General features: G+C 35.9%; 1 protein-coding gene across 1 annotated transcript in view; it reads left to right on the forward strand.

The window, feature by feature from the left end:
* LOC143035068 (uncharacterized) overlaps window positions 1-16,336 on the forward strand; it is a gene marked incomplete at its 5' end in the record, with an annotated part of 18,135 nt that extends 1,799 nt beyond the window's left edge. The window contains 6 exon segments of the mRNA XM_076201564.1: window positions 1-114; window positions 2,046-2,237; window positions 4,375-4,470; window positions 7,565-7,739; window positions 9,297-9,421; window positions 16,063-16,336. The exon segment at window positions 1-114 is cut by the window's left edge and continues 9 nt beyond it. Coding sequence (XP_076057679.1) covers window positions 1-114; window positions 2,046-2,237; window positions 4,375-4,470; window positions 7,565-7,739; window positions 9,297-9,421; window positions 16,063-16,164 — 804 coding nt within the window.
* Window positions 16,337-16,609: the final 273 nt, after the last annotated feature.

A 16,609-nucleotide genomic window follows, 5' to 3' on the forward strand; every position in this document is an offset into this window, starting at 1 on the left:
GAGTACAAAGATTTGGATCTGTATTTCGAGAATTTGGCGATGGCGGAATCAATCGCTGTCAGAGCTGCAGACACATTCTTCAACAGTTTTGTTCGGCCTATCATTACAGACACGGTATGTGAGAGATTCCACACACACACACACACACACACACACACACACACACACACACACACACACACACACACACACACACACACACACACACACACACACACACACACACACACACACACACACACACACACACACACACACACACACACACACACACACACACACACACACACACACACACACACACAAAATGGAGCGACATATATATATATATAATTATATATGTATATATACATATATATTTATATATATTTATATATATATATATATATATATATATATATATATATATATATTTTTTTTTTCTAGGGCACAGGTTTTCACGTAGACAGTTTTGATTGAAATCAACTGCGCTAATAGCTTTGGCTATCTTAAGATTCAAATTCTTCAGTTTGAAGAATAACTTTTTGTTGTCATGGTTCAACAATCCCGAAGGAAGCCTCGACCAATGTAGCTTATAAGTTTTCTTACCAGGAGGGCCGCTGTGACGGCTCCTTTTCCTACATTGGTAGAACCTCCACCACACTAAGAAGACGTCTCCAATACCACCGAAACCGAGGCTCTATCTTCCAACACTTCATTGACCACCACGACATGAAGGCACCACTTAACATTAGTATACAATACAATTGTACTCCACAAAGAAACAAATTTCAAAAGACTGTAGATTGCTGAATCTGTTGCTATTATTACTCAGCGGCCCTCCATCAATGTACAGCAAGCTGCAGACTTCATCCTCCCTTCAGCCCGCCCCCAGGAACATCATGCCCGACTAAAACCACAAGTTCAAGGTGCATCCGAACCCCTACTAGAACGATACGTTTACCAAAACCCTCAGCAGCATCAAAATTCCCAGCCCACAGGACCCAAAACCAGAAGTCGAGCGAGACTTTCCTCCACAAGCTCCGGAATAAGACTGATGACCTTTCCTACCCCTCCTAGTGACCTCACCCATGGCTCCCCCTTTCGACTTCGCCCGCTTCTTCAAGTGACCTCCCCCAGAGACTCCCGTCGTCCTCGCCTTCCACTAGTGACCTCACCCAGAGATTTCATTTGACATCTCCTTCTCCTTCTAGTGACCTCACCCAGAAACTTCTTTTAACCTCACCTGCTTTCTCCAGTGACCTCTCCCAAAAAAAATTACGATGACCTCTCCTACAACCCTTACCACCCTAATTTTTAAGGACTGACACAGTCGGCCAGAGACCATTATTATTGACTACATCTTTGTTGATAGCAGACCTAGTTAGCCTTCGAATTTAAAGTTCTTCTAGCCCTGAAGAAGCCTCCGTGAGAGGCGAAAAGTTTGTGTCAACAGCTTTTACGCTGTTACATTGTGTCATTATAACCATTGGAATTCAGCAGCGCCTTTTACTGCACCCTCTTCTCCATGATTTTGAAATCATGAATGATTATATTCATACTTTGAACTATGACGACAAAGAGTTATTCTTCAAACTGAAGAATTTGAATCTTAAGATAGCCAAAGCTATTAGCGCAGTTCAATCAATCAATCATATCAATATATATATATATATATATATATATATATATATATATATATATATATATATATGAGTCCCCCTACTTTGCCCCATCCCCTTTTATGTAATACCTCACCACCCTATATAAACTTGCATCTTAACTTTCTCGTAAGCGATTCTGCTGAAGAGGACTACAGACAGTAGTCGAAATATACAGTTTCTCTTTATTTCCGTTATTATTTCTCCGACAGTGGGTTTATAGTGAACTTTTATAAAAAATGTGTTATAACATACCATTATCCAATATATATATATATATATATATATATATATATATATATATATATATATATATATATATATATATATATATATTTGTGTATATATTTAGCCAGCTGTACTTCACATTCATTATTTCTATCTTTCTCCCTCTTTCTCCTAAAGCTAAGAGACATGGTGATAGAGAAGGGCAATGGCATCCTGAAGGAGAAACTCGCATCTCATACCTTCCCGACCACCATCTCCCCCGTTGACTTCGCGATCGCCTCTGCCAGATCCGAGATTCGAGCCAGAGGGTTTGACCCAATGCAAGTCGAAGATGAACAACTCAAACAGTATGTTGGATCCTCGCCCACGGTAAGAACTGAATCCTCATTTATTCCCACTCTTCTTCGGACAATTTTGGTGTCTTCTTGGGGTTCTTGGGGTGTAGGGTACTGACTGCATAAGTATTGTGCAGTCGATGTTTTAGGAATTTAGTGATGACTTTACGGACTAGAGTCACGTAGCATTTTATGTGATGAAAGACTAGTTCCTACACAGACACACATACACACACACACAAATATTTATATATATATATATGTATTTATTTTTATTTATATGTTTATATTGGTGAAGCGTAGCAGGAAATTCTCTCTGAGGCATGTTCTGTTAAAAACGACAGCAAAAGAATTATTAATTAGCTTTTTCCGTGAGCTCTCACACCTGAGAGCTCACGGAAAAAGTTAATATATATATTTATATATATATATATATTTATATATATACATATTTATGTATATATATATATATATATATATATATTTATATATATATATATATTTATATATATATACATATTTATGTATATATATATATATATATATATATATATATGTACGTGCCAATTAATCAGCCATCCTGAGTCCACTGCTGTACGAAGGCCTTTTTCATTGCATTCCATGACTCATACGACTGCGTCAACCTCTACCACGTCAATCCAGCAAACTTCTCTATCTCGTCCCTCCACCTTCTGTTTGGTCTCCCTCTTGCACGCTTCCCATCTCGGGTCGTCCATTCAGTAACACACTTGCTCCAACGTTCATCAGTCGTTCGTACTAACTCACCTACCCAATTCCACTTTTACCGCCTCTACACTATCACCCCAGTCTGCTCTCTCACCCAACTTACTCTCTTAACTTACTCTCTTTCGGTCTCTCAGCGTTATTCCTACCATTAATCTCTCTATTCTCCTCTGAGCATTCCTCAACTTTGTCTCCATCGTCTTCGTCAATTTCGTCTCATACCCGTAGATTATTGCTGGCAGAATGCATTGATTGTAAACTTTGCGTTTCAAACATAAAGGTAGAGAGCCTCTCTTAATTTTATTATCCCAAAAATTTTCCAACCAATTATAATACGCATTTTCATCTCATTATCATGATCTTTGGTCACTTTCACCATCTGACCTAAATAATCATACTCTTTAACTTGTTCAATACTCTCACCATCAATTGCACTCTCCTTACTTTGAGCTATCGTGTTGAACATTACTTTGATTTTACTCTTATTCATCTTCAAACCTACTTTGAGGATTTACTTGTTCAGGTAACTCAACATATCGGCACCCTCATAAAGAAGTGCCTCAGTCATTTGTCCAACTTCTCAGGAAATCGAAAAAAAAAAATCGTTTTTCTATTTTATGAATGTACAGTACGTAATCATTATTAGTTATATGTTGATTTATTATTATTTACTATTTACCTGTTTGTTTATTATTTAACTATACCTCTGCATTTATTTATGTATTTTATTTGTTATTTACATTATCATAGTTTTTATTTATTATTTTATTATTAATATGATTTTTTTTTCGCATCCGACCTAGATATGGATCAAAAGGTCTCCTGTCGGCATGCTCCGCCTTTGTAATCCTTTGTAATGTTCCTCCTAGCGTAGTTTTAACCTACTCAGATACTAAATAAAAAATTGGGAATTGTACCACAAGGAACAATGAAAAATTTATTTAGAAAAAAAAATCCAGAAATTGACGAAAAATGACTTAGGCAAATTCTTTATGAGGGTGACGTTATCTTGCAAGTCTTCTGCTCTTTCTGATGTATGAATAATGTCATCCTTAAATTTCAGGTGGTTGAAATATTCGCCATTAATCTTCAAACCTTTCTCTTCCAAACTCAACCTTCTGAATTTTTCTTCTAATAAAGCTGTAAATAACTTGGATGAAATCGTATCGTCTTACCGCACTCCTTTCTCGATCTTTATCTTCTTTTGTATCTTTATGTAGTCGAATTACAGCGGTACCTCTGGTGTAAAACCTTCCTACCCTTACGATCTGTTCGTTTGCTACCCTGCTAGCGTAGCGAGTTTAGTATTGCCATTTGTTCTACTAAGTCTTTGTCTAAGTCTAGGCATAAGTCTGTATCTGAGTTTATGTCTAAGAAAAGAATCTATGCATAATTTATCACACACTAAGTTTTCTTCTATGTTACAGTTGTCAAACCTGAAGATCACTGGACTGACTACAATCCATCGCACACACGAAATATCTACGCAATTCATTGACAATCGCGTCTACGTTACCATTCAGGTGAGTCGATCAGTATTGTTATATAAAGATTAGTTTAACATAAGGATGAAAATAGTGTAAAGATAAGTTAAATTCGTGTTGCAGAAATGAATAACAAATCTGAATGAAAACTGGATTCGCAAACCTCAGTGTTTTTTTTTTTATTATTTTTTTATTTTTTGTCTTTCCTAAATTCTGTTCATACCTTCTTGATTCAAATCTGGATGACAAATTCTGGATTCGCATTTTTTTTTTTTTTTTTTTAGTCTTTCTCAAGTTCTGTTTCTGTAAGCGCGCGCATTTTGACAAGCCTGTTATTCCGACAACTTGATTTTTTTTTTTTTTTTTTTAATTCTGACAGGTTCAAACAGATAGATTACAGCACTTCAGCAATATCAGACTATTCAACTTTCTTTTCACAAATTTCAAGAAGAAAATAGTAAGATATATTTGCTAAGGCATCACAAGAAAAAAATATAAATTCGTCGACAGTTTAAAAACTTACATTTCCTCCGAATTGATGTTTTGGTGATATAATTTATCCGTTTATCATTATTTGCTTGATTCTCATTTATTATTAGTTATATGTCAATTTATTATTATTTACTATTTACCTGTTTGTTTATTATTTAACTATACCTATGCATTTATGTATTTTATTTATTATCTACATTATTATAGTTTTCATTTATTGATTTATTTATCTATCATTATTATGATTTTTTCGCATCCGACCTAGATATGGACCAAAAGGTCTCCTGTCGGCATGCTCCGCCTTTGTAATCCTTTGTAGTATCATGTTGGTCTTGTATTCGATTAGTTGCGGGTTCGAATCCCGCACTCCTGTCTAGTTCCCAGCAGTGACTGTCATCAACAGTCCAAGCGCATAGCTAGGCACCTCCTGGCGTAGGGTCCTCATCTTCTACTTTCTTCTGACAGTCGAGAACCTCTGGAACCTCTGAGACGCCATCAGGTTTTGAAAACTTTTCAGTCTCGAAAAATCACATGAATGCTTCAAATAAACAAAATATGTCAAGAAATCAAATTGAAATCAAATCATCCAGGAATTAACATTTACTGGTATCCTCACTGTAAGCAGTACATTTGAACTGACATTAACTTGCGCACTAAAAAAAACTCTTACCGCAATCTCGAAAAATCACATGAAAGCTTCGAATAAACAAAATATGTCAAGAGATCAAGTTGAAATCAAATCATCCAGGAGTTAACATTTACTGGTATCCTCACTGTAAACAATACATTTGAACTGACATTAACATGCGCACTAAGAAACATCTTGGTACAGTCTCGAAAAATCACATGAATGCTTCAAATAAACAAAATATGTCAAGAAATCAAATTGAAATCAAATCATCCAGGAATTAACATTTACTGGTATCCTCACTGTAAACAATACATTTGAACTGACATTAACTTGCGCACTAAGAAACACCTTTTGCACAGTCTATTTCCAAAGGTTACCCACACCTGTACCAGAAGGTTTCGACTTTGGAGAGATCCTCTTCAGTAGAGACATTCTTTCCCTAAAATAACGTTTCCCAACCTTTTCCGACCATAGCACCCCCTGCAGTCATGTCTAAGCAATCCAGCACCTTTATCTTGCTGTTATTAGAAGGATAAAAGAAAGTGAAGTATACTGCTTGATGATTTAATTTCTTGATTCCTTAGAACTGAAACAAACTTACAATATTGCTCGTAGAAGACATAAGAACACCCAAGAAAAATTAAATAACACGAAAAAAGTCAAATATGCACAACTGGGTATTCAATGATACATATATCAATGTGATTTTGGTGTGCATCACTTCACAGCACCCCCTATAATTGATTTCGGAACCCCCAGGTTAGGAAACGCAGCGGCCTAAAACAAAGGAAATTGCCTGACTTCGATATGAGCGATATTGATAGCATGTGCCACTATAAAGGAGTTAATATCGTCACAAGTGACACACATTACTTTTCATGTTCTTTATTTGTTTGGCGTCAGGTGATTTCATTGAGATATTGAAAAAAAAGCCTGACATTAACCATAATAAAATAAATAATAAATATATTTACAATATAAGGTTGGTAATAAAAATAAAATCTAAAGATATCTTGAAAGTTCATGAGAGGTTAGGATAGGTTAGACAACTATATGGATGGAGATGACAGGTGGTGATGGATATGGAACTGCCTAGTTTAGGCCTTATGGTCTCTTGCACTCTCCTTCATTCTTATATTCTTATGATAGTCAGTACCAGAAGCATTGAGGAACCACAACTAACTTAACTAGAATAAAACAAATAAGAAATGTGTTACCATAAAAATATCAAGAAACAAGTGTACAATAAATATTTATTGAGATTATCAGACTAATATCATTGATATTCACAGTATAAGGTTGGTACTAAAAAAAGAAAAATCTAAAGACATTTTAACTGATACTGAAAGCTCATGAGAGGTTAGGGTGGTCAGTAACAGAAGCATTGAAGAGCCACAGCTGACTAAAACTCAAGAAACGCAATATCATTGATATTCAGAGTATAAAGTTGGTACTAAATTTAGAAAAAATCTAGACATCTTAAATGACATTGAAAACTCATGAGAGGTTAGGATAGTCAGTAACGGAAGCATTGAGGAGCCACAACTAAATTAACTAAAACTCAAGAAACGCCATATCATTGATATTCACAGTATAAGGTTGATACTAGATAAAAAAAATCTAAAGACATCTTAACTGATATTGAAAGCTCATGAGAAATCAGAGTAGTCAGTAACAGAATCATTTAGGATCCACAACTAACTTACCTAAAACTCAAGAAACGCCGTATCATTGATACTCACAGTATAAGGTTGATACTAAATAAAAAAGATCTAAAGACATCTTAACTGATATTGAAAGCTCATGAGAGATCATAGTCAGTAACAGAATCATTTAGGATCCACAACTAACTTACCTAAAACTCAAGAAACGTCGTATCATTGATACTCACAGTATAAGGTTGGTACTATGAAAAACAAGAGAGGTTAGGATAGTCGGTAACTGATGCATTGAGGAACCACAACTAACTTAACTAAGACTCAATAAACGCCTTAACTTACTCTTAACCAGATCGGAACGCAGGAGGTAAAGGCCGCAACAGACTGGACGATGTCGGCAGCGCTTCTGCCTTCCTTCGGTGGGCACCTCGACATTGAGGTCGAATCCCTGGCGATCATCGTCGAGGCCCAGCAGGACGCGGATATTCGACACCCTCCTGTGCTCAGAAAAATTGATATAAAACTTGGTAGTTATTTTTCCCGATTTGTTTTTGTATGACATTGTGGTAGTAGACAAGTTGGTTCGTATTCGGCTTTCATGAAAAATTTATGTCAAACTTGGTAGTTATTCTTTTTGTGACACTGCTTGTAGTGGGACACAAGCTGGTTCATATTAGGCTTTCATGCCTCTATTCATATTTTCTGTATGAATAGGCATATATGATTGAAACTTGGTTTATATTCTTATTTTCCACTTATTCTACTTATATTTGAATTCATGTATTCCTCTAGCTTGGGCCATTTCATGCCTTCTAAGCTTTTCAACGTATCTATATATGCATATGGAAAAATATTATTTCACATTCTTTAGACATTGTGGTATATGTGTGTGTGTGTGTGTGTGTGTGTGTGTGTGTGTGCGCGCGTGCGTGTGTGTGCACGCGTATGAGTGTACTCAGATATACAATTTTCATTTCAGTAAAGTGTTATGATTTCAATCAATCAGACTGAATTCTTTCATGAGGGTACAATTCTAAGTCATACAGTCAAAATGTCATACTGAATTGATAAATTTCACTTGAGTGCATACTAGTAATTCAGTGAGACTGACTTTACTCTAATATCGCATAATCTCTTCAAACACAAATGTTACTTTAAAGTTTAAGCTGCCACATGTGAAGAGAAAAGGAATATTACAAGGTAATCTTGCCTTTGTTGATGATTGAACATATGTGGCTCCTACGTGTATATATATATATATATATATATATATATATATATATATATATGATATATATATAAACATATATATATATACATGTATATATATACATATATATATATATATATATATATATATATATATATATATATATACAGTATAAAGTGATACATAGTCAAGCTATGGATTCGAACCAAGCTGAGAAGGTAACACATACACAGTGACTTAAACAATTGCGCCATCAATGTGGTTGAAAAGATGTAAATCTATGTACTGAGGAATAATCAGTGTACACACACACACACACACACACACACACACACACACACACACACACACACACACACACACACACACACACACACACACACACACACACACACACACACACACACACACACACACACACACACACACACACACACACACACACACACACATATATATATATATATATATATATATATATATATATATATGTATATATATACATATATATATATATATATATATATATATATATATGTGTGTGTGTGTGTGTGTGTGTGTGTATATTGGACCTGTCCTAATTCCTCCCTAGTGTGCTTTTTTTGTATATGTAATGTCACTTCTACCTTACTCTGTACCTTTGAAAATGTCTTAAATAGACGAAAACGTTCGTTCACCTTTCATTTTATTTTCCAAATGGTTTTATTACACATTTTGTGAATCATGTGTTTTTGTGATTTATTCGCATATATATATATATATATATATATATATACATATATATATATATACATATATATATATAAATATATATATATATATATATTCATGTATTATACATACTCTGTATTTACATATCTTGAATACTCTGTAGGAAACTTGGCGGTACATTCTTCGGGCGAAAGGACAATGGATTACCTCATTGAGGCAGTCGTCAACGTCGTCCCTAACGCTCTCCGTAATGTCATCATGAAGGCCATCAAAGGTCCTCTTCAGCAGGTAAGGACCATTGGTCACAACCTGCCTTCATCACGAACCCTAGTAAGGTCCGTGTAAGGCTTGGGTTTGCAGGAAGTAAGGCCCACGAAGGCATCAGTGACCATGTACACTGTTTTTGTCGAGCAGGAGGTAAGGCCAGGTTGGATGTTGTGAGGCAATTTTTTCCCTTCGATTATATATTTATCACTACTTTCCTCTCCCCACGTCAACTCATCGTACAGATCATCCTCACTAAATTTACATTTTTTCCCTTGAGTTACCATATTGTAAACCATAATTCTCATTAAAAAATATTGCTTCCAGTGAACTGCCTACCATTCCTACGAACAATCCCGCTAACCCATCTAGCTTCTTATGCAACATAGTTATTTGAGTTATAAACAAATTAACATTCATTAAACCAGGTCACAAGGCTATGGCTTATTATCTTGCGGACCACGACATAGTTTGAATTGTCGATTTTATGTTGGAATGTTTATTAGTTAAGTGGATTAAAGCGACGCTACTTGCGACGGAGGTCAGGAGTCGAGGGCAATTCGAGTCCTACTTGACGTCAAGCGAGCTCGTGGTAAGGTCATCATGTTACGTTAATTTCCCCTTCTCCAAAAACGTCCTTCGGAAGGACACTCTGTTCGAATCTAAGAAGAGAGGGCGGGGCTGAGTTCGTGACATAAAAAATAAAACAAAATAAAATAAATAAATAAATAAAATAATTCTGATATTCGTCTCAGTTTTACACTCTTATCGATCTGAAATATATATATTCTAACTAGGGATAAAGCCCCACTCAAAAATTATAATAATTTTTAAGTTCTACTTTTCTTCCATTCTAGTTCGTGACATAAAAAATAAAACAAAATAAAATAAACAAATAAGTAAAATAATTCTGATATTAGGCTCAGTTTTACACTCTTATCGATCTGAAATATATATATTGTAACTAGGGATAAAGCCCCACTCAAAAATTATAATAATTTTTAACTTCTAATTTTCCTCCATTCTCCTACCCTTCTTTACTGTACCTATGACCCCAAGAATAGATGAGTCGGTCATTGCTGACATAATACAACTACAGTCCGGGAAGGATAAGTGGTCCAAAGTTGTCATCTATGCATTCACCATTTCAGTGACATTATCAATAAATTCATTCATTCATTCATTCATTCATTCATTCATTCATTCATTCATTCATTCATTCATTCATTCATTCATTCATTCATTCATTCATTCATTCATTCGTTCATTCATTCATTCATTCACTCATCCATTCATTCATCCATTCATTCACTATTTTGAGTAGTATTTGGACAGCGGACAGAGACCAATTGTGAGCGTCTTTTTTATGTAAACAGTGCCAAAGGGTTCGCGTCCAAGATGTGATCCGTCTGGAAGAAAGGCCCGGCGATGTGATGACGCGACGGCCTACGGCCCCTCCTCATCACCCGGAGAGTCCTTTTGTCCATTTGGTCACATGTAGGCGCCCTTAGATGTTACCTGGGTGAACAAGCTAAAAAGGGAGAAAGAAAGAGAATGAGAGAGAGAGAGAGAGAGAGAGAGAGAGAGAGAGAGAGAGAGAGAGAGAGAGAGAGATACATACATACATACATACATACATACATACATACATACATACATACATACATACATACATACATACATACATACATACATACATACATACATACATACATACATACATACATACATACATACATACATACATACATACATACATAAATACATACATACATACATACATACAGAGAGAGAGAGAGAGAGAGAGAGAGAGAGAGAGAGAGAGAGAGAGAGAGAGAGAGAGAGAGAGAGAGAGAGAGAGAGAAATAGAGAGAGAGAGAGAGAGAGAGAGAGAGTGAGAGAGAGAGACTGAGAAAGAGAAAGGGAGATAGATAGATAGATAGATAGATGGATAGATAGATAGAAAGAGAGAGAGAGGGAGAAAGATAGATAGGTAGATAGATAGATAGATAGATAAAGAGAGAGAGAGAGAGAGAGAGAGAGAGAGAGGAGAGAGAGAGAGAGAGAGAGAGAGAGAGAAAATAAGACAAATATATAGAAAGCGTGCAAAAGATCAAAATAGAGAGAAAGAGAAAAAAATCGAGAATGAGAAAACTGTTCCTGGTATGCGCTTATAAACCGAATACTCTTGTTCATCTTTGATGGCGTAAACAGGAATACTCCCACAAGGCATCCGATATAATTGATGACTGCGCTTGACCTTTGGGGCTGGGATGAATGATTCAGTCAAATGATGGTTCTCCGTAGACCTGTAATAGGTTTAGTAATGAGGTCCAGCATAAGGTATCAAGCACCTCCGTGTTTGCGAGTGTGTTTATTTGCTTTCCTTCGTTGTATGTTGGATTAGGGGTTTTATGCCTGAGGCCAAGCCATATCTATTACATTTAGACCCTTTTGTTGCCACTTGTTATCATTTTTCTTTATTTATACAAATAGTTCTTTGAAATGATAAATGAATAAACGATTTAGGAAGACGTATGCCAATATTGTCTTGAGGAGTGAGGTGGGTTGTTGCTAAGGAATCGACTCTCTGGCAGCATCTGGTAGATAGAGAACTCAACTTAAAAAAATATTGGTTTTAAAGGATAAAAGGACAATTTTGACAACACTTGGTTCTAGTAGGCAGATACAAACAGAAAGCCTACCTAACAGGGACTTCCCTTTTTTTGTATGTTTTACACATTGCACTGCGTAAGTGGTTTCTTTCTAGTGAATGAAATCACTTAGTAGGTGAAACAATGCATGCATGATATATACTCGTGTATATATATATATATATATATGTTTTGGTTCACGGCACTATAAGACAAAGGCCTTACCGACCTTGCTATCACCACCCTACAAACCCAAACGACTTGGTTCACGGCCAAGTCGTTTCGTTTTGTAAGGTTGAGATAGCATGGTCGGTAAAGGCCTTTGTCTTATAAGACGTAAGCCGCCTAGGCAAGGGTTCGAATCCCAGCGGATGAGTCTATTTCCATATATATATATATATATATATATATATATATAAATATATATATATATATATATATATATATATATATATATGTACGTGAAAATTTGGGGACTGTGATCCACATCGGTGAAGAGTCAGTCACCAGACTCGATTGGAAGGGTTTATTAAGCCTTATTAAACCCTTCATATATATATATATATTGTATAAAAGATAATACCGACTGTCACCCCGAGATTCGAACCGGGTCTTGCGTGGCGCTAGGCCTAAGTTCTACCGACTGAGCTAAAGGAGCTCTTAAAGTCTCAAACTTGGAAGTTGATGTAACTCCCGAAGAACTAAGTCGATTGCTAACTGCCGTCCTAACTTAATTTTACGGAGAATTAAGCTAGTGGTTAAACTGGTGCGAATCCTTCATGGACTTTCTTCGTTGCAACACCTGAATAGAATTGCCATTGACGGCGTATATCAATCAACCGGGGTCTTGCGTGACGCTAGGCCAAAGCTCTACCGTCAGTGGCGATTCTATTCAGGTATTACAACGTAAGTACGGCAGTTAGTGGTCGACTTAGTTCTTCGGGAGTTAGATCAACTTCCAAGTTGGGGAACTTTAGAGCTCCTTTAGCTCAGTCGGTAGAGCTTTGGCTTAGCGCCACGCAAGGCACCGGTTCGAATCCCGTATGACTGTCGGAATTATTTGATTGATATACGCCGTCAATGGCAATTATATTCACATATGTATATATATATATATATATATATATATATATATATATATATATATATATATATATATGTAGTGACAGTGATTGAACGAGTGACCCGAATGTAACCAAATTGCAATCAACTATCGACTTTATTCATCCAAGACGTACGGTCGATATCAATATGATGTGTTTTCTTGTGGCCAGCATTATCGTTTAAGGCTGCTGCCCTGCTCCTTTGATCATGTCCCCCAACCCTCTTTTAACCTTTGTTTCCTCTCCCCCCTACTCCCCCCCCCTTCTCCACTACCTTCCCTACTTGACTCTACCCTACCCTCTCCCTCCCTTTCCATCATCTTTGGTTTGTGAATTGCTTCTGTACAATAACCTGGTGCCTGTCTACTTCAATATCTTTTCCTGATCTTGTGTGGAGAAGTAGTTAAAGTCCCTGGTCATGATGTGGGGGGTCCGGGTTCGATTCCTAATGCAATGGTGGATAGTAGAGGTGTTGTAGACCAGTATTGCGTTTTGATTCTAGCACCTCGTACGTGCAGTCGAGTTGTTTAGTTTTTTCAAACCACATACACGATATCAAAAAACGCAGCTAAATAAAGGGAAAGGAAGAAAAACAGAAGGAAACTCAAGAAAAATAAAGAATGAAAGGAAGGAAAAAAAAGAGGAAGAAAATGAAGAAAGACAAACGGAATGAGAGAAATAAACAATGGTAGAAAATAGATAATAAATAAGAAAAGGGCAGGAAGACATAAGAAAAAATAAAGATGTTAAAAGTACAAAAGAAAATAAGTGAATAAATAGACAAATAAGACGAAAAAAGAAAATGGAAGAAAAAAGAAAATAACGCTTTTTATTATAGCGCTTTACGAGTAGTTTACAAATTGAGAGGTTCGTTTCAAAGATTCAGTGATCAAATTACACTTTTATCACTTTCGTCTTACGAGCAGCTAACATTTTCAGGCTCATAGTTGAGTAGTTTCTACAAAATGTCAATTGCACGGCAGACCTGTAATTACCGACTGCATTTGTTGAGCCAAACTCACACTTTTCTGTGTTCCTACTCTCACTCACGCCTTGTGACTCACAGCACTGAGTCCAGTGCTCAAAATCACTAATTATATATCGGATGAAGATTTGTTGCCTTATGAGAAGATACTTCCCCGTAATGTATTGATACTATGCAAATATACATTTCGTTGTTGTTGTGTTATTGCAACTTTGCTGTCAGAAAATCAGTTTTAATTAAAAAGGGTTATTGTGTATAGAGATATATGAAATACTTAACAATGAAAGACATATTTGTATAATTAAGAACACAAAAAAATTCTGATAAAACGTGTTTCAGGATTACGTGTCGGTATTGGTACTTCAACCAAGGCGATTACTTTAACGATTACTTCAACGATTACTTTAACGATTACACTCCCGGTGACGTCAGTCGATTTTATTCATCTGTTGACAAACCTCCCGTTCAGGAAGGGAAAGGGTTTAAAGAGTAATTTCGATTAACCATTTCCGGGAAGGTAGTTAGCGTAAGGGGTTACCATACTGGGCTACTTTTCCTCACACATTTTACCTCCAACCTGCATTTGAATAACTTGAATATGACTTCACTTACAAAAATCTAGACTTCTTTAGGAATATATATTATGTCTAACATTCGTATAGGTTTACAAGCTTAGTTCATCATTCAGATTTGCTATATATATATAACGGAAAGATAATTTGATGTTTTAAGATTTGAAAAATAGATTATTGTAACCAAAGTTGGAGATTTGGAAACTAGAATATTATAACCAAAGTCGTTTTAACTCAAACGAACTTTCAACTGTCGGCGCTGATAAAGCCTTTGAGGCCCAGTGTGATACCCTTTAGTGAGTTTGTGGCATCAAGCTCGTATCTCATCTTTGAACCAAGTAAACCCTGTTAGCTACTTCTGGTTTAAAGGAAAGAGTTGCTTCCTGAATGGTACAGGGCAGGATGGGTAAGACGGGTGAGAGGGGAGGAGGGGGGGATTTGGAGAGTTACTGTAAAGAAAGAATGAAATGAAAATCCATGTGAACAAGTTGTATAGACACGGTAAAAGAAACATGGACTGGAGGTGAAGCTTTTATTCATGACGTTTCGTCTTTGAGAAAAGCCGTTAGACGAAACGTCAGTAATAAAAACTTCACCTCCGGTCCATGTTTCCTTTACCGTGTCTATACAAAGAATGAAGAGGAAGGAAGTTTGAGTTATGATAGGTCTGGGGCAGACGCACTTGCTCTGTTTCCTGAATGATGCGTTTGATCGATTTTAGGATCATCACAGAAACCAAAGAAACCGGTAGCAACGAGAATGTATATGATAATTTGGGCATAAGCCTTTGGTAATAGATAACATTACTTGTGTGATTACTGTGTATTATGTACAAAAATAGAATATATGTGAGTATTGCTGAAAGTGAATATTATTTACATGCTACCTTTATAAAGATATATATGTGTAGATACAAGTCTAGGGGTGACTTTAATAAATCATATTGCATTGGGCTGTCATCATTGTCATCTTCGTCGTCGTCATCGTCGTCGTGTCGTTGTCGTCATCTTCGTCGTCGTCGTCGTCGTCGTCGTCGTCGTCGTCGTCGTCGTCGTCGTCGTCATCATCATCATCATCATCATCATCATCATCATCATCATCATCATCATCATCATCATCATCATCATCATCATCATCATCATCATCATCATCATCAACATCAATATCAACATCAACATAATCGCCATCGTCATCGTCGTCGTTGTCGTTGTCGTTGTCGTCGTCGTTGTCGTTGTTGATATCATCATTATCACCTTTATCATCATTATCATAATTATTCTTATCTTCATAATCATCATTATATTTTGTTATCATTATTATTATTGTTGTAATTATTGCTATCATTTTGCAGATTATACAAAAACGACTAAATGCTCTGGATCTGGAGAAGATCATCGTCGACTTGATGGAGAAGAAACAGGCACAAGATCAAATGCTCGGGGACGAATCATAAACTAAGATTCAAAAACTAAAGAAAAATAAAAAACAAAAACAGAAAAAGTAAAACAAAAACAGCAATTGGTTCCAAAATTTGGAGTAAATACTTTGGACATTAAATGAAAAGATGAATCAACTTTATATGTAAATGAATAAATGAATTTATGAAAAATTAAATGAGGAAATAGGTATATGAATAAATTAATAAAGAATATAAGAATGGATATGTAAGTCATTAAATAAATAAATGAATAAACAAATAAACAGATCAATAAATAACCAAATATTTAAGTTACCAAATGAATATAGAAATGTGTAAAGTAGAATAATGGATAAGATGAAGAAATGCGAAGCTGGGAAATATGGAAAAGGAAATGAGAAAAAAGACAAAAAGGGAAGAAGGAAATGAGCATGAAATGATAAGTAAATGACAGAATACGCAACAAAATATACTGTATCGG

The sequence above is a fragment of the Oratosquilla oratoria genome, chromosome 18 (genome assembly GCF_046742065.1).
Source record: "Oratosquilla oratoria isolate Oo_2021 chromosome 18, ASM4674206v1, whole genome shotgun sequence".
Lineage (NCBI taxonomy): Eukaryota > Metazoa > Arthropoda > Malacostraca > Stomatopoda > Squillidae > Oratosquilla > Oratosquilla oratoria.